Raw genomic sequence first — 26,269 nt, 5'->3', positions numbered from 1 at the left:
CTACATTGCAATTACTTTAATTAACTTTTGATGTTCTCAGTCACCACAAATCTTACTGACAACTTTAAGGTGCTTTTTACTAATCTCATAACATATATACGTAGATATACACAAACAGAGAAAAATAAGGCAGAAATTCAGCGCTGTATGTGTATATAGATAGCTCTAGCAATTAAAAAAAAAAAAATCAGTATTACTACCTAGGTCTACAGTTCTCATCAGTGCTCTCTAAAGACTGGCTTAGGATTTAAGTTGGTTCTGGTGAATACCCAGCTGGGAGCTGCCAAGGAAAACCTACCATCTAATGGGAGCAATGCTCTTTCACTGTCACTCGTATAACACAGTTGACTCTTGCCAGTAAGAGGACTACTGCTGTGTTCCTCCCAAGTGGCTGCTGTTGCTATTAGAGACACTATCTTAATACACAGTAGTGAAAATGTCTACAGAGGAAACATTCCTGGTAAGCAGCTACTGCTCTTACCAGATATGTTGCTGAAATGAGCATCAGCTATATAATATATAAAATACTTTTATAATGATTATATCTTAGCACAACACTTGAACATAGGTGAGACATGCTCCAGGCCTCAAAGAGTTGATTATTAAAATACACGACAAACAGACATGAGGTAAAACTAAAGTTCAAGAGAGGAATGGTGTAGAGATTAGTTCTCTCCTGCAGAGAAGAGGACATGAATAAAAACCTGAACGATGAGAACAGGGAAAATATTCCAGGTAGAGTGAGCACTATGATACAATACACAAAGACAAGAGCGAGAGGTTTTATATTCTATTTAGACTTGAACACAAAAAGGCAAACTACTCTCTCCATTTGGCTTTCTAGAGAAAATTCCATGAAACCTTTTTGATGAGCTAATTCTCAAGGCCCCATGAAGAGCAAAAGTTTGCTAAGTCCTTGATAATTAAAAATCTTGTACGAATCAGAAGACAAGTATCATCTTTGCCTGATACAAGTGAGGCCACAAGAATCTGAGCCAAAATACAGAACAGTACCAAATAATATACTGCAATACTTTCGTCATACTTCAAATATAAAAAACTCATTTTATAAAGCAATGATTAATGTGGAAAGAAAAGATTCCGTCTACATCACAGCTGATACAAACAAATTTACAGCTTTGTACAATTGGATATCACAGCAGTATTTTGTTTCATAATGAAGGGAAATCACTCATTTACAACTCTGATTCAACCCATGTACAGAACATTCAAATGCCAATTTCACAGCCATACACAAGGGGAAGAAATCCAGGGACGCTCATTTATTAATACAGCAGTGACTGAAACTGAAAACAGTCTCTTCTTGAACATCAGTCATGCTATTTTATTACAAAAAAGTCTTCGCTACTTCTTTGCCCTGTGTTATTAAGCCACTGAATATTCAATGCCAAATCATTACTTCACCAGGTTAAACTATGTAGCATAGAAGCTGTGAAATAATAATTCCTAATGCTATGTTCTTTACATGTCTCCTGCAATGTATTATTTTATTTTCTGAAGTGTAAATTTGATTTGGTCTCTGTACAAGTTTTCAGTATAACAATGGCCAAACCACTGAAGGTGGGCCAGATTTAATTCAATATAACAAATGAAAATATTTTAGATACTTCAAAACAAAACACACAATGAAGAGCTACAAAATCTACTGCAAGCAATTTACTTGGTCAAGCACTGTAGAAAAGGTGGGTACATTTCCACTTGCAGCTTTCTTGGGAACTAAATACCTTGCTTGTTTTGCAGCAAATTAATTCAGCCTACAATTGGAAAACTGCCCTCACCCTGTAATTACTGGTAGAATGCTATTGGGACATGCATCACATTTGGCTCTTAGCTGTATATTGTGAAAAATAACCTTAAAATCTAAAGAAAGATCCACTATTCTATTATTTGCATACAAAATAACCAAAAAAAGCAAATCTGATGCTAACAGTGATAAAAATAAGAATATCATTCTACTGTCTCCCTACTAGTGAGACTACGTATTCGGTAAAAAGCCTACAACAAATATGAAGTTTATTTCTAACGTTGCTTGTAAATCATGATATTATGGGTTAGTATCACTGAACAGGAAAGGAGACGCACCTTGGTTTCGTGATCTGGAAAGTTTACTTTTTTTTGTCTTAGTGTCTATTTCCTGAGATATTATCTGCTCCGCTTCCCTTACACTAGAAATGTTTGCAAAATCATTAACTGCACTAGTGATACTCTTGTCACTCTGCATTACTCCATGAAATCCTGAGCCCAAGGGATCATTATGTTTCATCTCTCTAACCGTGCTTACTATATTTGAAGTACTGATATCAAAAAGATCTTCAGCTACAATGCTGACTCCATGTTCAAGCTGATTCCCAGTGTTATGGCATGTTTGACCTAAGAGTTTGTTTGCCTGTTCCTCCGATTCTCTGTCATCATAAAGTTCAGGTGTGAAATAGATACTATCATCCTCATCTTCTGCTTCCGTATCTACATTAAAAGGTTCAACTTTCCCTTCTACTGAAGATAACTCAGCGCATAGATCTATGGCTTCATTAGTGGAAAGTTTCTGTCCACCAGAATTCCCCATAGCTGTTGCAGCCTCAGTCTTTTTTACTGGGAAATGACATTTTTCCAACTTTGAGGCTGGTCTGCTTGGTATATGTTCTGTAAGTGATGATGACTGCCACTGTTGCCCATCAACAACTGGTTGACTAGTTTCAGTAGTGCTTTTTACTTGATTGCACTTAGCCTTCGACATGCATTTATTTTCGTTTGCCGGAAGAGGTGTTGAAGTCAACGGCTTACTGAAGTACTTTTTCATCAGGTCAGAACTACTCCAACTATTCCTCTTCTTAATCTCTCCCTTGTCTAGTTTGGAGTCCGTCACTTTTTCTTTCCGTTGTGTTTTGTGAGCAGGACTTTCTACACCAAAAGTCTGACCACCTGTGAAAACGACAAAATATCACAATACTAATGAATTGTTTTAGGTTTGGCCAATATTTTATTATGTGCTTATTAGCACATCAGAACAAGTGTTTTTATCAAGTTATAGGTATTGGTATAATGCGCATTAATATCCAACACAAACAAAAGCCTAGTTCGCCCAAACAGTTTTGTATACATATTGTTGCATTGAACACCCAGCTTAAATATACAGAATGGGGATGTGAATGTGTTTCACTCAGTAGAAGAATAGCATTTTTCAATTAAAAGTAAAATGTTAAATTAAAACTAATACAAATTCCCATCCCTGTTAAGAGATAAATTTGAACTATTAAGTTCAAATTTGGATTCAAATTCCCTTAAAAATTGAGGCAAAGCTAGATGAGGAAAGAACTAAGTATGAAGCACGGCTCCTAACGTTTTTCTAAATTTCCAGCCCATGGTTCTTGTTCACACAAAAATCCAATTAGCGCTGAAATAAATGAAGTATACGTAAATCCACGACCTATTATAAGAATTCAGATTTTTTTTAATTCAATGTTTATTTTGGTAGTATATCCAAAAAATTGGAAATGATCTTCATAGTTATCATTAACAACATCAAAATAACGTCAGAGAAATTAAAGCTTTTTATTGCACTATATCCTTCCCAAACGTTATCAAAGTTGCTAGTTTTAAGACAGCCAGGTGGAATGACAACTAACTGTGCAATTTTTAAAAATAAACTTACATACATTATGGCAGCACTTTACAGCACAGGTCTTCTTACAATGGAAGACAAGATTTTAGAGGCCACTCAGTTATGACTTCCGAGCATTGTTAATGGCGTTTTAGCATAGGAAATCAACGTACTTTTTTTCCTTGTTGCCGAGACATCACTTGACTGACTGGATGCTGTAGGATTACTTGTGTTGATAGCTGCAGGGGAATGAGCTTCTGGGAGCTTCACATTTTGTACCTGACTTTCAAAAAAAACAGATGGTGACAGATGAAGAGTTGCCTCCAATAGGGAAGCTGATGGCATCTCTTTTGAACATGAAGGTATATGCAAAGATTCACTATTACACTGGGATGATAAATCAGTTTCTTTCTGATTTTTTTTAGCAAATGCACCCAAGGATTCAAGTGCATTTCCAAACTTGTCATGGTGCTGGATTTGTTGACGAATCCATTTTGATAATCCTAATGAAAAAAAAAAAGTTGGTACATTACTACAAGATTTATTTTAAGTAAGTTCCAGGCTCGTCCTATTTAAATTAGCTAATTAGGGCCCCAAACCTATGAATGCTTATATCTGTTTAGCTTTACTCATTCCAATGGACTTCAGTGGGACTATTCTGATAAGTAAATTAAAGCGTGTGTGTGTTCAGGGGTCTGTATTTCTTTATAGCTTAGTTATATCCTAGGTGGAGGGAGAGGGAACATGTAAAAAGTACTGTGCATTTCACTTTCAATGAATATGTTAAAAAGAGAGAGAAATGCCGATTTTTTAATGAAAGGATGTGTCTTTCCATTTTTCACTTTCTTCAAAAATAAACTTAAGCTGACACCTATCGGTGAGACAATAACACCACTGCAAACTTCCCAACATCATGACTGTTGTCCTTTTATGCCTAGGTGGATGTTTCTCTTGCTTTTCCTGTACTATTAATTTAAATATCAAGAATTATTGGAAGTGGAATTAATGTCTAGGCTACCTATTTATTACACAAGCTACATGGGTTGACAAAAATTAGCAGCATTTAAATCATGTGTAGGCTTTAACAACTGATTTTAGGCTCTTGTCAAATTCTTTAGTTGAGTGTGGAAATTGTATTATGCTTTCTCCCTTCTGCTTCCTCTCTCTGGTGATCCAAGAATGTAACGTGTTTAATACAAACCTACATGTCAGAAACCACTTATAACATAGCGTCGGAGCACCACCTACTGACTAGATATTAGCATTATCGGCTTTCTATCATGTCTTTACCATGGTTGTATATAAATGGAGAAGAGATCAAAGACCTGTCATCTATTCCTAAACAATTTCTTTTATTTTTAAGGTATCCATTTAAGCCCTGTTTTTGTTTTTGCTCCAATAATTTCTAATCCTTCCAAAACGATGAATGGGCAGTATTGTTCATTCAGGAAATACTAAGTTATACAGTAAAGGAATTGCTATGCCTCTACCTTGTTTGTCTTCAAAACCCACTAGTTGTCCATTAACTAGTAACCCTAAGCACTGCAGTTCACCATGGGTGCAAAAGTGCTAGAGCACAAGTATACCCAATATGAAAAAAATATTTTTATTTTATAAATTTATATTTATTTTATACATTTTTATTTTTATATTCGCTATGCACCGAATAACAGTTTTTCACAACTTGTTATAAGATTTTATTTTAAGGCATGCCAATTAAAGTCCATAAACTCAAATTTCCATAACAAATCTATTGATCAGACCTATTCAAATGGGGATGAAATTAAAATATATGCATGATTGGTGAGTATACGTTTCAGTTCCTTTTAGCTTCTTGACTCTGGAGCATGTCTTCAGAGCTATTCAGAATTGTAGTTAGATAACTACAGAACCCCTGAGTTTAATGGATATGTCCCTGCACAATTTTCTTTGGGAACTTCACCCCCCCTCAAGCCTGGGCTGCCTAACATTTCATACAACTATTAGGAACTTTCCTAGATGCATTTGAGTATCTTACCACTTATATATTTATTAGGATTACTCCTGAAGCGGTCATCAACTAAAATAAGAGCACCCCAATCCTTCCTGTGTCGAATACACCTACAAGAGAACAATGAAAGAGGAAGCAAATATGATTAAATAAAAAGCATAGAGAACTGAAAACTGTGGGCAGGCTTTCTGCACAGGGACAGTCTGCTGGAAGATGCAAAAAAGCATCAGATGTGTTTCATTGCTCTCTTACAACAGAAATATCTGTTAGTGAATGAATGTAACACCACCACCAAAAGATATTCAGTCGCAGAAACTGAATTTTCATTCAAATCACTGAGTCACAAGATTGACCATTTGATGCCAGACAAACTAGGAACTCATATTATTGATCAGAAACTCAGCACTTGATGGCAAACAAACACACCAGACTGTTCGGTATTTGCCAATCTAGCATGTGGCAAAAATGGGATAGTTACTGAAAGGAGAGTAAGGAAGAGAGATGATACACTGCAGAGTATTAGCCAACACATTTATAAACTATCCATGCACTTGCTTGACTGCAATATTTGTAATTAGCATTTTACCAAAGTAATTATTCTAGAAGCAGAAGCACAGAAGCATCAGGATGCAAGGTGCCAATGAGTTTGTAACCAAGGTGTTGTTACACAGTGGTACACAACAACAAATTGCCACTAATCAATACATGTTTTTATAATGCACTGAGTTTCTGAAGGGCCAAGTTTTCATAGCATTATGCCAACAAAACCCCTGTAAGTGGTATGTAAGCATTTTTAAAAATCAGGACAATGGAAAAATGATGAAGTTTACTACGATATAAAACATCATTGTGTCAGAGCTGGGATGAGAACCTAGATTCTCTGCTTCCCAGCATCGCGACTGGGTCTGCAAAGAAATTTTCCTTGTTTATTTTTTTAAATAAAGGCAAAGGATTACTTCCAGCTTTTCATTTTTCCATTTATTTAATGAGTGCCCTTTTAACTTGTAGTTTAAATGAATTCTGCCCACTGGAGAGAGATCCCACACGTTCGGTAAAGCAGTGTTTCAAGGAATTCAGAGTACAGTTGTCACCTGGCCATACGCACCATCTGGTATATTCCCAAAGGCTGTTATTACATTTCATGGACTTATGTTACTTCATATACTGTAACAGCACTGTATTAAGCAGAAAGTGCTAGATTCAAGACCAACAGGCTTCTGCTCACTTCAATCCCTGCAGGCATCTTTTACAGAAAGACGCTTGCCTATGTATAGCGACGACTTTCTACAACTGTCAGCATATACAGGATTTTGATTTACAACAACTTAATGAAGTATTTCTATTTTTATTAATGCAGGACTATTAAGTGTTAGCATCTTTTTTTTGAAGGTTCAGCTTAATAAAATATGGGTCAAATTATAATATAAACCAAATTTATTCTCTCTCTCTTGTTATGGAACTGAGCCTTTTCCAAACACACTAAAAGGGGAGTCTGTCTTTTCCATTTCAGTTTCTACAATCATACAACGAAGATCTTTCACTAACAACAGTTTCAATTAAGAAAAATCTTTTCCATGTGTTTAGAGAGACAAAGTATCCTGTGTGCCCCATGTGCCAAAAAATCTAACTCCTCTCAGTTAGCCTTCTTTGGCTAATTACCATCCGTTCTCCCCAGGTTTTACAAATCTTAATTGTACTAACCATATCAATTCTAATGAGAGTTAGTTTTCTTTTCAGGAGTAAGAACAAGATGCACGTATAACAGTGAGTCTATACAATGAATGTGTTACTGTCCTGAAGACTTCTCTGATAGCCCTTCTCTACCCTTTACTTCTTGTCATTTCATGCTGTGTCCCTTCTAATTTAAAGTGCACATTCCTTACAGAAGAGGTCAGTCTTTTAATTTATCTCTAAAGCTTTGCATTCATATCCACTGGGTTCTATACATGATGAATTAATTATCTCATTATTATTAAGTAAACATTTTTGGGATCAAATAAAAAAGAGTGAGCTGTCCCCGCCTGAGGAAGAGAATTAAACTGATTTTCTGAAAAGTGTTGAGGAGGGACTGGCATCTCCTTTTCCTGTAATATCACTTTTCTTGCCAGACTTCAAACAACGGCAGTTTGGAGCCTGGAGACTATAACTGGTACATTTAAATAATGTCCAAAGTATTTTAATTTGATTTATCAGCTGAGTTGTTTTGTTGCTTTCTGTGGCAACTTCCTTTCCTTTTTAGTATATCTAAATTAACAATTAATAATTCTTTTAATTGCTTTCCCCCAAAATCCCAACAAAAATAAACGACTTTAGAAAATGTACACACTGCAGCACACTGTATTTTGACAGCGCAGAACAAGTCAGAATCTTTGGCATGACACTTCTTGGCATCCAATCTGTGGAGAAGTTTGTCAATGTTGACCCCAATTTGGAAGTAAAATCAAGGGCTCCATGATAACAGTCACGTCACTAAGTATCCAGTTACTATGTTCTCTCTCTAAATTCATACTTGTGACAATATGAATGTCTGCATTCTCACTTGACCATCCATGTTCAGCAAATGTCCCATTGCCCAATATTTGGCTTCTTGATTTGAGAGACATCACTCCAGTGTTAACCACACTGGTGTTGCCAAGATAGCTGCTTCACGAAGTACTCAGGGCAGAACTGTTAACGAAGTAAGGTTTGTTGTTCATAGAGCCATTTATTTTTTAAACACAGGGACGGACTGATTCAAGTGTCTGTCTGAAGTTTTTGCATTTGATATTCCAATTTCACTAACTGCTTTATATATTTTTAAAAATCTTGATTTAAAATGGCAGCAAAGTTTCTAATTAGCATTTCCTCGATTTTTTTTTTGGATAACTGTTTATGACAACCCTTTCATTGGTGAGATTTTACTGACAGCTAGCTTGTACCAGAAGAGCAAAAATATGGACAGGTGTGTTTTGGAATCATTGCAAAGATAGCATTAAAATTACATGCATGATGTTGAGTGATGGATAGAGCACTGCAAATACAGCAGAAGGTAGCTTTATAAGTCAAAAGACTTAAATGTTATTCAGTTCCCCTCACCTGCCCAGAGCCTGGTTGAGAGCTCTGTAAGCTTGAATTTCATACCACTGGCTACCTGGTAAAAGTCCTCTTAACTTTGAATGCTGGTCATTGTATTTCCTCTTCAGCTCAACCTACAATAAAGTTATAAAATACTATTAAAATATTATTCAAATAGTTATTATACAATGTTGCAAAAGGAAAGAAAACACAGCAAAATTAAATTATCAAGAAATTTGATGGGGCGGGAGGGGGAAATGTTGCAGACGTTTGTGAGGTGCAATGATGAGTTAAAAATAATAGCTCTTTATTTCCAGTGTAAACCTTCATACCAATCCTTTTTACCACAAATGAAAATGGATTTGGTGGCCCAACTCAGCACGCTGGACACACTTTGTTGGAATTAAATTAGTATGAGATCAGACTAGTAGCACCAAAATGAAGTGGCAATGCTGTCTGTGTCTGATAATAGCCCGTGTTAGTGTAATTTTTATGTAAGTACCACAATTCATATCACAAACATTAAAAATAATATTTTACTATTAAGCATCTAGCTCTTGTTCTATAAAATATCCTTGAGCACAAAGCGATTGAAATGGTCGCCGCTGATTTTTAGGAAGTGTAAAGTGATGATTTTGAACTTAGGCTAATCACAGAAATTCAGCAATCAAGCTGCTAACATGCAGTGTCATTCATATGGTTCATTTCTCTGTTCTGCTCGTTTTCTTCATCGGTAATACAAGGATTGTTCATTAAACATTTATCTGTACCTCGGTAGCTTGCTAGTAAAGGATGGACAATCAACAATATGGGTAAGAGAGTTGCTGTCCTGGCCACTCAGGAAGAAAGACAAGAAGCAAGAGATGTAGTTAAGTTAGGCCTCAATGTTGTTAACTTGTTGGGGAACACTGCCTAGCTATAAATCATGCAGCGCAGCACCTCATTTTTATCTTGATCGTTCACATCAACTTGGGATGAATGCTGTCAGAATACTACTACCTTCCAAATCATTGCTAGAATCCCACTGCCCTTCTCGCCTCTGAAAATTAAGTGAGGATCATTTAATATAAAAGTGGTATAAAGTCACTCATGTAAAGTATAAGGGGGTGGGGGGAGAAAGGGAACCGGTGGAACAGAATCGTCCACTACTGCATCATGTGTTAGGAGCCTCGACAATCTTCTCCCAGCTTCTTACAGGCCTTCCCGTATGTTCATTTCCAACTCTGGGATGTTAGGGAATCAAACTCCTTTATGATACAGATTTTTGCACAGGAAACCTGCTACCTGCTAAGAACCCCTTCACCGTGCCATAACCTGAATGATCATCTGCTTCCGAGGAGCTGTGACCCATTTCTGCACTCCTGATGAGACAAAGACCCTCTTGCTTATGGACTGTGGGGCACGCTTTTCCATGTAGTCCTAAAGGCGAGAGGCACTACAAGGCCTGTCTTGCTATGCAACCCCATCCTCCTCTCATAGTCCAAGTTCATCAAGCTTTGAACACTTAAGCACAGACGAGACACACTTGTGTCAATTAAGGAATATATAACTGACCGATATAGTCAAGGGTCTAATATTGGGATGAATTCTCTCAGCGTCTCTGCAACGGGCAGAAAAAGAAGAGGTGTGACAATCTAGGGTAACAGCAGCATGTCAGATACATGGGTTCAACTGCAACAACGCCAGAATTATGATGCATTTCATAGTCTTTTTTCTTTTGTCCAGCGAAACGTTATTTTATTCAACTCTCTTTCTACAGAACTACTTAAATCTTTCAAGCGCTTTGCCAAGCTGATACCCACCGAAAAAGAAAAAACTTGCTTTCCTGTTCCAATCAAATGGATGGTGCTTGCTAACGGCCCATTCTGAATCTGTGAAGACTCGTTTCCCATTTATTAAACACATACAAGCCCAATATATATTTTCGAGATTTACTGTTTGTTCTTATATTTCTTAAAGCAGAAAACTATATAAGAAAGGTTCTTTTCACTGCTCTTCTGTACAGTATTAACCTTTCTAAACTGACAACTGAAAGGACACGCTTCAGGAGAGAAAACAGCAGACTTCTAACCACTTCTGACAGGTAACTTTCAACTTGAATTTGGGTAAGAAATGTTATTTTATATACTTATGCCCTTTAAAACAGCCTGTCAAATTTACAAATCCAATCTTTAGAGCCAGAAAGTAAATTCAGTTTGATTTCACAGATTTAATATTTGTTCCAGTCACTCGGCATTTATTGATTGGTGCATGAGGTTTCCTCCGTTATTTTCAAAGCATAGAGAAAAGACGTTTCCCTGAACAGTTTGTAAACATAAATATAATGTTAAAGCAGAATTTAAACTGTAAATACATGTGTTTTTTATTTCTGCTAATGTAACTGCCACTTGAATAAACTACAGAGAGTATTTTTGAGGATTTTGGTAGAGAGTACAATTTAGAAAACAATTCTAGGCTGCGAGAAAAAAATCTCAATAAACACTTAAAAAAAAAAATCAAAAACAGTCACCAAGTTTCACACAGTGAAGTCATTTCTTTTGCTCCCATAGTGGATTTCCCAACAGAATTGATTAGCAAAGGATTTTGCCATCAACAAGGCTTTTACCAACATTTCCAAAGCTTCCTGGTATTTTGAAAGATTTAGTAAAGCAGTAGTAACTTGTCATTATACTGTACATTGATTAAAATGATTACAGGCAATCTAACAATTACATGCAGGGGTATATTTATATACATAATGAGCAAAATCATTATCAGATTATCTACATGAATGCATAAACCTCAATATTTATTAAAATACTAATTAGCAAAAAATAGCATTATTTCCATTTTACATGCTTTCAAATGCACTGTAAATCTGCACTGCATATTATTAATGCTGTATTTTAAATTGCCATTGACAATTTTACAGAATTGTGCAAAAAAAAATAATATTCTACTCGTCTGACAAGACATCACATAACTTAAAAAACTGCTTTTGCAAATCCTGTCAATTGTAAAAACAACTGGATGGCAGGAAACAAGCATCCTGTTCTGACTCTAAAGATCATATTTCAGCATGAGGTGACTACTTAGATTGCTGAGGGTTAAGCATTCATTATAAGTCTAGTAAAGGTAAAAGGCCAGTGCATGTCATTTTAATGCAATCAGAATCTATTTCATTGTATAACTCTGCATTATCAGGCATCAAATCAACGCCCAATTCAAAATGACATGTTGCATATGTGAAAAAGCCAGTCTCTCCTGCTAGCAAATATCCTAAATGTGCAGTAAACCACAGGCTAGAAGGGATTACTTAAAATGTCAAAAGACAGCCTTTTACTTTTACCTGTTCATCCTTAAAAATATACTCTTAGCTATCAGGCATGCTTTACAGACAAATAGCTTCAGCAAGGAGCAGCAGAAGGCCTGTGGCAAGCTCTGCCATCTTGTAGCTGTCAGAGAGATTAGTCTTTGATCTATCTGGGAGGTCATGGTCACATTCACATTAGCTGAACTCTAATAGCATTATACCTGTTAACCACTCTTTCTTTGAATGCTTAATTAGTCAGACCTTCCCATTTGGAAAGTGAACTGGGGAATATACTGAGTTTCAACAAAAAATAAATGCCATAAACAAACTTTTCCTATTATGGTTCAGAGAGTTTGAGGCATTTTATACTATAAATCAAATGCGTTTTTACTACGCTTTCCTAAAGCAGAAGGCTAATTTTATAGAAGATTTTTAGTTAAAAAGGCACTGTATTAAGTGAGATCTTGAGCAGAACAGGTTAGAGGAGATAAAAATGTTTCACCTATGGAAACCTGGATTCATCCTCGATTTAAGTGATACATGAAATGGGTATAATAGTTGAGGCAGTCCACAGTGCAAACAATGTAAAACTATCACATTATTGGTCAGCTGCTAAGATGAAGCCCCGGAGAATGGCAGGGTTGTTGCAAGTCAGCGGAAAGGCTAATTTAGAGAGTTATGTGCCGAAGCTTTTATAGCACCTCACCTGTACTGCTTAAGACTGCACCACATTTATTCAGTTTACCATAACCCCACGCACTTTTATATTGAAGCAAACAAATAGCAACCTAGAACGAGGTAACAGCTTCTGGTAGGACAATAAAGTTACGGTTACCTTTTATCATTGAAAATGTGCTCTGTCAGCTTAAAGCTAGTTTTGTAAAAACATTACACCAAGACATAACCAAAGCCAAAGGCATGATATCAAACAGAGATTACCAAATCCGTAGAATACTGAAATTTTGTAATAAACTCTACATACCTTCAAATAAACAATATATACGAGCCATATTATGTTATCTTGCTCACTCATGACAGAGAGTTCAACCCATAAATAAGAATAAAAACTAATCTGTTAAAACTACTAATTAAAGCTATTAAGAAAACTTTACTTCAGTAAAAATAAACACATTTCCCACCAGACACTCAGCTAGAATGGTTTTATCTTCAGCCAAAGGATAGGGCCTGAGACCTAAACAGTTTATAGCAAGACCAAACCGAGCGGGAGAATGTGCATTTACTGTTCAGTATCACCGCGCTGTAAACACATTTCTCAGTGCAAGTATCACCATATGCAGTCCAATGGCTAAAGGCTCCCAACTCCAGTATAAGACTATGTACGTGGAATATTTAAATAGACAAAATGACTAAACTGGTTTTATTTCATCTGGCATATTTACAAGTTTTTCGAAGCTGCACTTATTTAAGCAAATACAGTACTATATTTTGCTAAAATGGAAAAAAGAAAAAAAAAAAAAAAAGACATTCGGTCTGCTGCCAAGAGTTAACAAGCCAGCCTCACTTTTAGATAAAACAGCACTTCACAGAACATATTTTACAGTTGTTCCTTATTTCCCCGTTAGATTACAAAATGACCCACAACAGAAGGAACTCAAAAGACATGACAGGACAATAGCTTGGGGTTATAACAATACTACTGCATGCAAGGGAACAGGGATCGATGTGCCTACTACTTTAAACACCCATTTGGTATCATTCATAGAAATCATAGAAAATGAGGGCTGGAAGGGACCTCAGGAGGTCACATCTAGTCCAACCCCCTGCTCAAGGCAGGACCAGCCCCAACTACATCATCCCAGCCAAGGCTTTGTCTACCCAGGTCTTTGAAACCTCCCAGGATGGAGACTCCACCACCTCTCTGGATAACCTGTTCCAGTATTTCAAATGTGACAGTAAGCAACAGACACTAGAGATAAAATGTGTTATACATTATCTATCTATAAATATCTAAATATCTGTACTCACACATATAGATACATATATCTGTGTGGATGTGTGTGGACATACATACTCATCTCCCCTACATCAAGTCATCTTGTATATCCAAAAAGGAAAATAGCCACATGGGTGTTTTTGGCACTCCACAGACCTGTCTGCCAGAATAGGAGGGGAGGAAGAAGTCTTTACGAGCATAAAGACTGCAGCCCATATTACCCAGGTTTGGCATCCAACAAAACACATGCACGTTCTAATGTTTAGTATCTGATAATTAAAAAAAAAACAGGTGGATCATCTCATTCCTTAAAAAGAGCATATAAAAATATGGTCTTAAAGCTACCTTCTTAAACTCTCATGTGCCCAGTTAGGGAGTCTCTTCCACCTGAAATAGCAATAATTATACTGATTCAGAACATACTTGCCATCTAGTTTCCCTCTAGATGCTTGCCAAGTAATCATAAAAGTTTGTGAGTGTGGGAAAGTAAAAGACATCAAATGCCGTCTCACTCCTTTTTTGTTTGAAATATCTTTAAGTGGAAGCAGCATTAAACAGTGTGGTGTTTGACTTTTTCCCTTCAAAAGTGGTTACAACATCTGTGAGAATTACGGCTAAATAGTTCATGTATAAAGACTTGGGTGAGTCATAGAATATGCTTCAAACATCCTCACTCCTCAGTAGGCTCACTAACAGTCGTACTTAACAAACACAGTCTAACTTGATTAGCCCAGAAGGACTGAGACACTGTAGAGGGACACTGCCTTCAAAATGGTTCGGTCAATCCAAGTGCAAATAATGTTAATGATCTAAAATGGCTTGAAACATGTAAACACACATCACCTGTAGATTCCCAAATCAGCTTCTATATATGCTGCAGAGTAACTGATTTTATAAATTAATGCCAAAGACTGACTCCAGAACCACTGAGCACAGACCATTCTACCTCACTTCCACATGCAATTGCCATATTTTTGTTTAAACATATACTTTGTGAACTGCAATAATATATATTCCAAATTAAGGGTCAACATTAACTGTCAATATGATCACATCTCTGTACTACTCAGTTGTCTATAGGATGCTGTGCTACGTGTCCCCTTCCTAGCACAATATTTTGTAGCGCTACACTACTGGGCGAACGGGACAGGCAAAACTGTCTGCTACTATATCGCCCTCTCGTGGTTGCTTCTTACTAAAGACACTAAAGAAATTAACAACTCTATTGCATGCGATTACACAACTGCTAGTGTTATCTTTTATATTAAACCATTTAAAAGACCAACAAAAATATTCTGCTTCAATTAGGTGCGTGAATGTGAAATAAAAGCACAGGTAGTGTGTTGAGGTGATGAGGTAGCTGTGATGGTCCAGGAAAAACCTGAGATTTGTGGGTGGTGTCTTTTATTGCACTAACTGTATAGCTGTGAAGGATACAGACAAGCTTTCAGGTACCAAGTACTCTTCCTCAAGTCTGAGAAAAGGGCAGGCATAGATTGAGCTAAATAGAAATAGAACAAAGGCCTGTGCAAACTCCATATAAATAAAAGCACAAACACCTTGCAAAGTGATCTGAGCTCCAGGATATCTGATCCATTTCCATGCAGCCTTTCAGAAACCTCTCTACCCTGCAGCTTCAGCTCCCGCAACACACACAAAGCCATTCAAACTTTTCTTCCTATGAGAAGAAAGGGAAATTCTCATCTATATGGTTCCTGATCCCAGCATCGCTCCATTCAAGTCCCAAGTATGCTGCAGGTTGCTTCTTATAGATGGTGCACCTCACAATAATTAGATGCTAGAGTCTGTAGGATTTGAGCACAGCGGCACTCAGAGCCAATGTCTGCTGCAACGGAGATGAAACCAAAGCTAGGCAAAAAATGAAGGAAGCTGACAGAATGGAGACAGCTGGGGGGAAGGAGGAAACTGCAGGAAAAGCATCTTTAGAGAGAAAAACATTGCCAGGAAAATTTGATACCTCAGATCCCACTTACGTCCCCATAACTCAAACCCTAAATATGAAGCAGCACCTGTACAAAACTGAACTACTGTCAGCTACCATCTTACAACTTCTGTATAAATCCTTTGGTGGAAGGCAAGGTATGATATTAGCCAGATGTAAAGACATTTCTTTCTTTCTTTCTTTCTTTCCCTTTTTCATTTTTTACATCCACAATGTACCTTATCACTGGAAGCACTTCATTCATTCCCAAGTATTCTCACCCTTAATCCCAGTGACAAAAAGAGTAGGAAAGGCTTATATAATGTTGAAACCACTGAACACTTTTAGTATTGTCAATTACAGCATGTGGCATCTCAGAGATCTTGAAGTTTTACGGTTTGACAAATCATGTAGCACATTCACCCCAGGCCCATCTACTCATCTCAGTCGTGTAGGCTTTGAGGGACCGTGAACAAGTGACTTGATTAAAATCTAATGCAACCAAAACTCTCCTCTGAAGAGAAAATTCAATCCATTTCCAGTGAAGCAGAAGTGAAAAAAATCAAACAGCTTCCCTTGAGGTACAACGCTGCTGCATACGCTCAGTGCCACTGCGGCTAAGGTGAAGTGGTAAGTGTCAGTCATCCTTACAAATCCCTAAGGTGATAGCTTCACTTTTAAAGCTTTCAACATACTTTGACAGTAAAGTAAAAACTTAAAGGTCAACACTACTTGCTAAGGACAAGATAAACACAAGAAAATCACTTTGGAATTTTTCATGGATCAGAAAAGTAAACTATTAAAGGTAAAGGAAAAGTTCTGATTTGCTGTATTATTTATCCAAAGGCTTAACTTTGGGATATATTTAGGGATGACTTTCTTAATCTGTGCCAACATCTTGACATTAGTGTTGCACCAGGAGAAGGGAAATGCCATCCACCAGCCTTGTTGGATAAGATGAACCTAAATGTTACCTTTCTAAACTAAAGAAATACTGTCATAAGATTTTGCAGGCAATTACCAAACCCAGCCTCTACCATCCATAATGTTTTATTTATATAACAACTTTTCTGCAGCATAATTAATACGAAGAACACAACTGAGGATAGAAACACTTTGAATATTTATAATAATTCTCATATAGGGGAAATGGTGTATGCAGAGGTGTAACAAGTCAGCAGGGTGCCCGGGGCAGCTGCAGTACAGAGGGAGCAGCAATGTCCAGCTGCCGCTGTGGCCCCCCCCCCAAGCCACTGCCCAGGCTGCTGCCCCAGTTGCCCCCCCATCGGTATGCTCCTGGGTGTGTGATAGCACTGACATTTCTTACTGCTTCAAGCTGATATGCAGAGATGACTGCCCACAAAGTTTACACTTGTTGAATGGGGTTTAAAGTTTTGGAGCAGCAAGAAAAATGAACCAACCCAACAGGCCCACTCTGGCTTTAACGGCTTTTTTTGGCTCAAATGCAAATGTGAAATGCCATGCATTTTTGGTACTGCATGTGTGTAAAGCCCGACTTTCTTTCCTCCAAGGAGCAAAACATACTCGAGACAGGAGGCTGATTTGGCATATTCTCCCAACCAGCGTGTGATTTTGCATAACTACATTGCTCTGGTAACCCGAGTCATTGTTACTACCTTACAATAACAAGCTGAAACAATTTCTGGTATCCAGCTGAGACACAACTGAATAATTCCACTTTTCTATTTCACGAGAAAATGCTGCGCATGCATACTTTCAGCTAGGGACTGTATCTTAAAAAGTCACTAAACTTGAACACATCTCTTGAAATTTTGAATTATGCCCCCTATTGCTTTTGTTGTAAATGCAGAGGTTTCTTATACAATACTGCTTATGGCTGAGCTGCGACACCCACCATATTTGTTCACATCTTTCACAGCAGTACTTTTAAAAGGTATGTTGTTTAGCTTGTTACTAAAATACAACATCTACTTCAAACTGGGACTGGAGAGAAAGAGGGCCAACAAGTAGGTATATGATGGATAACACTTACAGCTAATAGACTAGCCCCTGTCTTTATAGCTCAGATTACTTTCTTTTTTTTTAAAGCACATCCCTGGAAATAAAATGTCATGTTTGGTTTTTCTCTGAAAATTTTAGTGTTTTTCTGCTCCCGTTAATGCCTGTGAGGTCTTTTCATCAGTACTGTTTCTCCTGATCATACAGAAGAAATGGTGAAAAGTATTCTACTCTGCATTCAACAGTGGGTAGGGGTAGCAAAAGGGGGGAAAAATCCCATCAAGATCTCTTTTAACTAATTTATTTTCATTTAAATTGTATAGGTATTTCAACTAACAGAAACAATATTTTGAGACCAGAACATAATTTCTAAGTTGAGAATACTCCTTTAAGACAAAGCTGCTCAAATATACTCGGGCTGCTCAAGGCTATCAACAGGCCAGAAATAAAACATCCAGTTTTACTTTAAAAAGAAGTCTTGAACAGCATGGAAGAGCTTTCAAATAATGCCAAAAGTCACTGCAACAATGGCTTCCAGGAAAATCTTAACTGATCTGTCAATTCCCCAATATTTTTAAATGACCATTTACTGTATTTTTCCGAAAATATAATGGGATTAAAAGGAAAATATTAATAAAGTAGCCAATGGTTATGCTATTTAATCTTACTAATTGCATTGCTCAAAGTACTTTACGAATAGGAATTTTTAAGAGACTCCAGTGTGAATTTCAAGAGTAACAGAGGGATGAAAAAAGGTTTTGAAGACGTGTTAAGTATTTTTATTTTACATTAATTAAAGAAAACTGAACCAATAGTGTAATATAAAATAGAATTCCATTTTCATTAGGAATTTAAAATATTTCAGCCATCGTTTAGCTAGTTTTAAGATTCTTGCTCCCTGTACAAGCCAAGATGGAAAAAGTATCTATCAAAAGAAAGGGTGACACATACTGAAATGTTTAAATATTAAGAAAAAATGCCGTTTTTAAACTATCATTTTCAGTAATTTGCCTTAATTTGTTGACTCCCCATCAAAAAACCCACCGTTCATATGACTAAAAACTTTTTTACACTGTTAAAATACTGAACACGCAGCAGTGAAAATTTTAATTGAAATGCAGTTTTCCAGCAACAAATTAGGTCGCTGGAAATAATAAGGAGGGTATTTGCCTTCACAGTTTGCATTCATGCCATAGCAGCTAGTGACGGGAAATGTTTAGAAGATTCTCAGTAAAAGGGAAGTTATGTTACAGTTCTTGAGTAATGTTAATGCACAGAAAATGTACTCTTATCAAGTTTATTTTCTTTGCACATCTATTGATGTAAAAAGGTTTGTCTGTTTTCCCTTTATATTTTGGCTGAGTAAAGTTCTCTTAGCTATTATACGATTAAGTATGCTCTACTGTAGTACGATCAAAAGCATCTGGAAAGGTGGAAGTGAAGAAATCCTCTCTGGGAAAGTTAGCTTAATGCTTGCACTTCAGAGTTGCCCATTATCAACATTTCATAGCGAGTCTCTTTATTTTCAGGTCCCCAAGGTAAGAACAGTAAATTATGACTTGAACTAAACAAGTCACACTTGGCTCCAAAATCAAATTTTCCTACCTCTATTTTCAGGTCCCTGAGGTGGGCAAAGGAAATCCTGGTCACAGCCAAAGAAGTCATTTTTGGCTCTGAAATACATTTTCCTGCTTCTCTAGAGCCAAATCCTACCACTGAGAGTACCACGGCTTTATGCAATACTTTAACATTTCTTTCTCTCTCTCTTTTTTTTTTGCTTTAGCAACCTAATTCTGAAACATTATGGAACCATATTCAGTAATATAGAATTGGTGCCATGGCCACCTTTTTCTTAATACCTTATTTTTCCTTCATTGTAGCTCCACATACTTGTAACTCTTAATTATCTTTATTTCTATAAAATGAACAAGTCTGTTTTGGACTATTCTCTTAACATATTTCTCTAAGAAATTTTGTGGCTAAAACTCTGAAGTGGGGCAACTTAAAAAATTCTAAATAAATTAATATCCTCCAAAGGGTGCTATTTTCAAGCATACTACTTAAATTCATACAAAATATGCACTACAACTTAACTGATTGGACTGAACTGATTATCTGAAATCCTTTTTCTTCTTATCCGCATACAATAGAAGTAGCAGCATATATTTAGCACAACCATATGGAAAATATGACATCCAGTATTATACACTTGACAATGGGACTTCTGCCTGAGTAACGACACAGGATGGGATTCATAATATTACTATTCCAAACACATAACACAAATAATGAAAAGTATGTTAGCATCAGACAACATGTATTTGGGATTAGGCATGTTTCTCTGTCACATTATTTATGTGCTCTAATATTACAGTTCACTGGCATTAGCATCAAGTTACAAATCATAAAATATATTTAGAGAGCAGGTTGATCAGAGACAAGTAATATTAGCAGTGGAGATGAGCCAACATCAAACTGCCAGGATAAAATATTGGCCTCTACAGGCTCACTTCCACAAACCCTTATGATTGCACATAGTCTGATGGAAAGTAATGGGATTGCTCACAGGAGTAAGAAATATGTGCAAAAGTAGAGGCCTGTAGGCCTGAGCTTAGGGAGCCCTTTAATTAACCATGTGAAAAAAGGACTCTCAGTTGTGTTTCCATGTAGCAACTATGACTTTTTTGGTGAATTAATCTCAGGGGTATATCACTCAGGGATTTATCCAGGGAAATGTTAATCAGTTACATTTCCTATTTAGGAAGGAACATCAGAATTAATTTCTGAACTACCTTTCTTGTACAGCATACTTCTAAAGTGTCTGTTTTGCTCTCCACAGATACAATTATATCATGATATACTTCTGTTACTTGTATCTTTGATTTTTTTTTTATAGTTCTTCTGAATTCTCTGCTGTCTATTCAGAACTCAAAGTATCTGCCAAAATTTGAAACAGTCAGAAAGTTTTTAAATGTACAATATTTTGAATTCGGCAATTTTCCAATTAAAATATCCTGCCAGAAAAACTAAAAAACCCCCACAACCCAACTATATAATAGAATCACATTCCTAAATTAACCTAGGAACTCCAGTTGATGCATTTGTGAACCCAACCTCCTTTCATGCCCGTAAGGAAGGAGACATTGTGCAGCACCCCCTGAAGGCAAGCTTCTGGTAGACCAAGGAGAGAGAAAAAAAACTTCCAGAGCAAAGGAAGTCTCAAGGAGAATACAGTGCCAGCAGGAACCTTGCATTGGAGTAGGGTTCTTGCACAGTTAAGTACTACCTAATGTATGAAAGAATTAGAAAGCCTGCATCTTCTAACAAGATTGTGTTGCTGACAATCCAGGAATCAACAGCTTCTCTGTGTATTTGCAAATGCATTTGCTCTACTAATTCTAGCACCCACCTGCCTTAAAACGAGTTTTTGGCATTTTAACCTCTCTTAGAATCCACTTCTTGTTAAATCAGAAGTATGTGAAGCAAACAGCAGCTTAATCTAGTTCTGAGGCTAGGTGCTCAAAAAGACCAAAGCTGTCCTAAAGAAATGCCAATGCAAACTATTATAGATGACAAATATTTAAAAGGGGAGAGAAATTAGGATTCTCTATAATTCCACTTTGGTGGACGCTGCTGACAAATGTCCAAATTAATAGCTACTGAATGGAAAAATAACTCCTAGCATGATATTTTGAAGTCAGTAAGAATAATGTATTTCCCCCCAACTATCTCTATGTTTAATGTTCCATGTGAACAACAGCTGGATCCCTAGTCTCAGATACCTGAAAATCCCACAGCACCCTGCACTCTGCTGGGGGAAAAAAAGGAACTTAAGCCTGATTAAATGAATATGACCATAAAATTAAGTTGCATCATAATCAAGATGGCAATTTTTCTGCAGCCCAAGTATGATTTAACCCCCTGGCAATAGGGTTTGTGATTTTTGGATGCTAACTGCTGATAAAATACAGTAACACAGCCAGCAAAGCTCCAGTCGCTTAGGATAATGGGTTAACGCTTAATTCGGTCCAATTGTCTATGCAATTACGTAACAATCTCCCTCTATCACAGATAATACTGTTTAATATCATGCATGTTGGATAACTGTTTAATATCAGCACTGGATAGCATGCCAATTTTCAGACACATTTTACATGCATTATACACAGGATTTATGAACCGTGAGGTCCTAAAGCCTCGAAGAGTGTAATTGTTTAAAAGGATATGTATTTTACAAATATTAAAATAAATTATATGTCAATAAATCTTAAAACATCCTTCCTACTTTTGGGACAGGGTATATTGATTCAGGAGACAGCAAATTGTGCATGTCTTAATCAGAAACAAAACAAGTCTAAACACACTTTATACTTTAATGCCTCTACTGTATATATTCTGAATTAATTCAAGAGGGCTGAAAAAGGCAACATATGCATCTAAGAATCTGTTGTATATTAAACTTATTTCATCCTAGGAAGTGACACTAAAGGCATCAGTCCTCCCAAAAAGTGAAATACACGCTTTCAAGTGAGTATCGTAATTTTTAACCAACCATTCTTCAGTATTATAAACAAAGTCTCATATGATAATTTAGATCTAATTCTTTTTGTGCACTGTCGTCGTGCAGTTGTACTTGCACGAACTGTATTGTACCCATGCATGCATTCCTATAAAGCCACATCAATCTTCTTTGGTGGAAAGACTTGCCTTTCCAAAGGTGACAAGAAGTGCTTTGTTAGCAGGAAAAGCAAGATACGCAAATTGATCCACAACTGGAAATATTGTACAAATTTAAAGCTTTAAAACAAAATAAAAATGTTACAACTGAATTTTCACAGAACTGTTGCTAACAGGATGTCACTTTGAACCTGGGCTGTCTGTTGTTCCACATGCGTACAATAATAACCAGCTCTTCCAGGATTACCCTAGGAGCGCTGCCATCCACAAGTCAGCTCTTCAGATCTGATGCTAAGAGACTGGTGCATGCCCTTCCCTCATTTAGAATTGATCACTGCAGTGCTTTGTGCATTGGCAAATCTAAATATATGCACTTACAGTTTCAGCTTGCTTGCAATTTGGCAGGGAGTGGTTTTACCCTTGCTTAAAAATTTAAAGTTTTTTTCAGTCCAACTTTTAAAAGAAAAGAAAACAAAAAAAAACCCAGCAGAAAAACCTTAGTAATATTGATTTTTGTTATTTCGTTAACAGTAACCATCTGCATTGTCTGGGTTCAGATTAGATTTCAAATCTGGTTGAAGTATTAAAGCAAAAACTACTACTGTAAGCATAGGGGCCATAATTCATCCTGGACCCAACCATTAGTATCATATACCATTCAGAATATGAAATCACTCACTTTTTGGAGGTCACCTACTGTAAGGGCCGCAGGAGGATTCCAACCACGCTATACAATAAATCTTTACAAAGCATGACTTAAGTACATAAAGGTCTCTTCGAACAATACTTTTCAAATTTTAAAATGAGACCTAGACTTCTCTCTTGTGTTGGTAAATTCTGAGAATAAAATACAGTGCATCAAGTTTCAGCCAGAAAGAAAATTTTGTGGCTGAGAAGAGCCTCAAAAAAAAAAGAAAAAAAAAAAAAAAAGAAGAAAAAGCTAGAAACACTGAACGAACATTGCACTAGCAGGCGCCACTAATATAATCTTACTAGTCCTTATAGGATGTGTTTTTTTCTACCCAGGCTGTAACTGCACACACATTTTGGGCAACAAAGAAGTCTTTGGTTATGTATATAAGCGCAGAATGCATCCCTAAAACTAAAGAAGCTGAGTCAGTTTTGGCTTTCGAGTCAAAACTTCTGACAGCCTTGTTTGATTTGGCTGGCGTATAACCAGTGTCTGGCAGTTCTAGGATTTGTTTATGATGTGATACTTCATTTTGGTTGTTAGGTCTCTATAGCAGTTTGAGGCAAATTTGAAAGGTTCTTAATAAAATAAAGCAAGGCAAAAGGGGGAGGCTGTTACTACTGGGGGAAAAAATGTACTAACAATTGGGTAACTGTGGAGTTGGCACATGGAGAATACCAGAAAATAATTTTACTAATCAGCCTGAATATTTTCTTTATTCAGATCTTAGATTCTAGAATCGCGGGGGACTAAATAGATTGAAGTTTATACATGGAGAGAGGAGTCTCTGGCACATTTGCTGTTGAGTTCCCTTAACTGGCATCTGCGTTTGTTCAATCGGTAACCAGCCATATAGATGTTAATACTTTTGCTATTTGACCCTTATGCCTCGATGTGAAGGCTGAAATTGTTCAACAGAAAATTAACTTCAAGGACGACACTAATTTTGTGTTTAAGACAATGACCTCATTTCAGAGGACTTGCATCCATGGTCAGAAGATGCCGCTTTGTTAAGATGACCATATTTTCCAATTAAAACTTTGCAAAGGTTGGGGGTTACTTGTTTAGAGTCCCAAAGTAGTTGCAGAAAAGACAAAAGTACATTTTTAATGTGTGCACTGTTACTACTGCCAGTTTCTGACTCAACAGCTACAAGTGTGTGTTTCTTGGAATGGGAGATTTTTTTCCAGTAACTTATCATGCAAAATGAGTTTATCATGAAACAATGAATATTCCATTAATATTGCTTTAAACAAAAGACAATAGCAAAGCTGTTCTGCACTCCTGACTTTTCTCTCCAGTCCAAACACTTTTCATCATACTGAATACTTGTTCCACAGGACTGTTTGTGCCTGGTAAACCAAAGGCAAATTCTACTCAGATGTATACAATTTTAACTCTGTTGTTAAAGAAGTTCTGACTGATGAAATGAAAAACTGAGACATCTCAGGTACTCTGAAATGTTCTTGAAATGCTATGATATCAAATGAAAAACCAAGAGTCTCCTGATAAACCTGGGAATATGGTCACTTTACACTTTGTAGGTGTAAATTAGACATCCATAAAGCAATTACAGCGGTGAAGGAAAAATGCTTCCAATGACGTGAGCTGAGAGGTGGTGAATAAGCTTAAATTATTAGACTTATAAAGTGTCAATAGCAAGATATCACATTGCAGGTAAGGACAACACACCAGTTCTGTCATTGCGAAAGGGCCATATGTTGTTTTTTCTTTAAATAAAAAAACAGTAATCACATACTCTATTTACTGAAACACTATGTTTAAGTTTCCAATCCTAAGATTAGCAGCTGTTACCCAACTGAAGAGTGGAAGAAATGGCTTCAGAAGACAGGCACTTTGGAAACATTTTGGTAAATCTGTTTTGTAGTCTCTTTATCCTGAAAAACTGTTATTAGCTTTACATTATCAAATGTTTAACGTTAGTAATGCAGTCATCTGGGATTTACCTTGCACAGGAGGCAACTTGTGAATTTTATACTGCAGGATGTCTCAAGAGTTTTGTGTTTTTTCAGAGACAAAAGCAAGTTTACAAGAGCTATAGCTGATAGGAAAGAGAATCTGATCTATGGATTCAAAAGTATTTTTGTACACCCTATGACAGACAACAGGGCAAGTTTAATGTACTTACTAATCTGAAGAAAAGGTATGAGAATTGGTAGAATTTCAGGCCAAAGAAAGGGCACTCTCAGTGCAAATCCATACATTTGAAATCACTCTCACAAGATGCCTATTTCTACAGCAAGCTGTAAGACAGTGAGGCCCAACCTTTTTGGCAGGTGTGCCACAAATTAGACCTATATGCTCCCTGGGTGCTACTCTGATCCCTTTCCCCAGCCCAATCTGCTGGTCTGCTTTCTGCTTCCTACCTTATCTGCCACTGTGCTGCTTGTCCCCTTCCTGATCTGCTGCATGCCACACAAAAGCTACTTGTGCCACTTGTGGTACATGTGCTTCCGGTTGGCTACCCCACTACAAGGCATCTACTTAGATTGTCATTAAATGCAGCACTTGACTGCCCTGGTGTTTAGTCTGCCAACTGAATTCTCCATCTCTTGGGTTTTTTTAGGGACCAATTTGCAGGGGGGAATGCCTGAGCACAAACTTAGGGCCAGGTCTCACTGAATTTGATTAGTACAGAAACAAAGCTATAACAACACAGGCACTGAAATTTAAGACTAAGACTCCCTACAGTTGTAGGATAAGGCTTCCATGGCTCCAGACTGCACTAGGCTACAGTTTTCTCAGTGCAATTAAGCCCCTCATCTTCAGGAGCACTTACCTTCTCACTGACTGTTCCCAACTCCAAGAAGGATTGCAATACTGATCATGGTTACAAAGTACAAGGCTAAGTATAGACCATCAAAAAGCCTGAGGCTGAATTGATTCAGTCCTCGCAGGTTAGTCTAAACTGCATAGATTGAACGGATAAGCAAGTGAACAGACATTCACTTTTGGCACTTTTGACTCTGGAAATGCAGACACAGGCCTGCAGTGGCCCAAGCCAAAAGCCAGGGGGCACTAGAGCACGACTTGCTGCTGGCTGGAGCAG

General features: G+C 37.1%; 1 protein-coding gene across 1 annotated transcript in view; it reads right to left on the bottom strand.

Annotated features, from left to right (window-relative positions):
• Positions 1-1,045: 1,045 nt before the first annotated feature.
• Positions 1,046-26,269, bottom strand: part of BRIP1 (BRCA1 interacting protein C-terminal helicase 1) — a 96,463-nt gene continuing 71,239 nt past the window's right edge. Inside the window, exons 17-20 of the mRNA XM_006016063.3 lie at positions 8,685-8,797; positions 5,637-5,719; positions 3,793-4,122; positions 1,046-2,940 (exon numbers count right to left, since the gene is read on the bottom strand). Of these exons, the coding sequence (XP_006016125.1) occupies positions 2,066-2,940; positions 3,793-4,122; positions 5,637-5,719; positions 8,685-8,797 (1,401 nt within the window). The 3' untranslated portion in view covers positions 1,046-2,065. The remainder of the gene's footprint in view (positions 2,941-3,792; positions 4,123-5,636; positions 5,720-8,684; positions 8,798-26,269) is intronic.

The sequence above is a fragment of the Alligator sinensis genome, unplaced genomic scaffold (assembly GCF_000455745.1).
Source record: "Alligator sinensis unplaced genomic scaffold, ASM45574v1 scaffold118_1, whole genome shotgun sequence".
NCBI classification, from domain to species: Eukaryota; Metazoa; Chordata; order Crocodylia; family Alligatoridae; genus Alligator; species Alligator sinensis.
The sequence above is the reverse complement of the archived record's forward strand: the minus strand, read 5'-3'. Positions and strand labels throughout refer to the sequence as shown.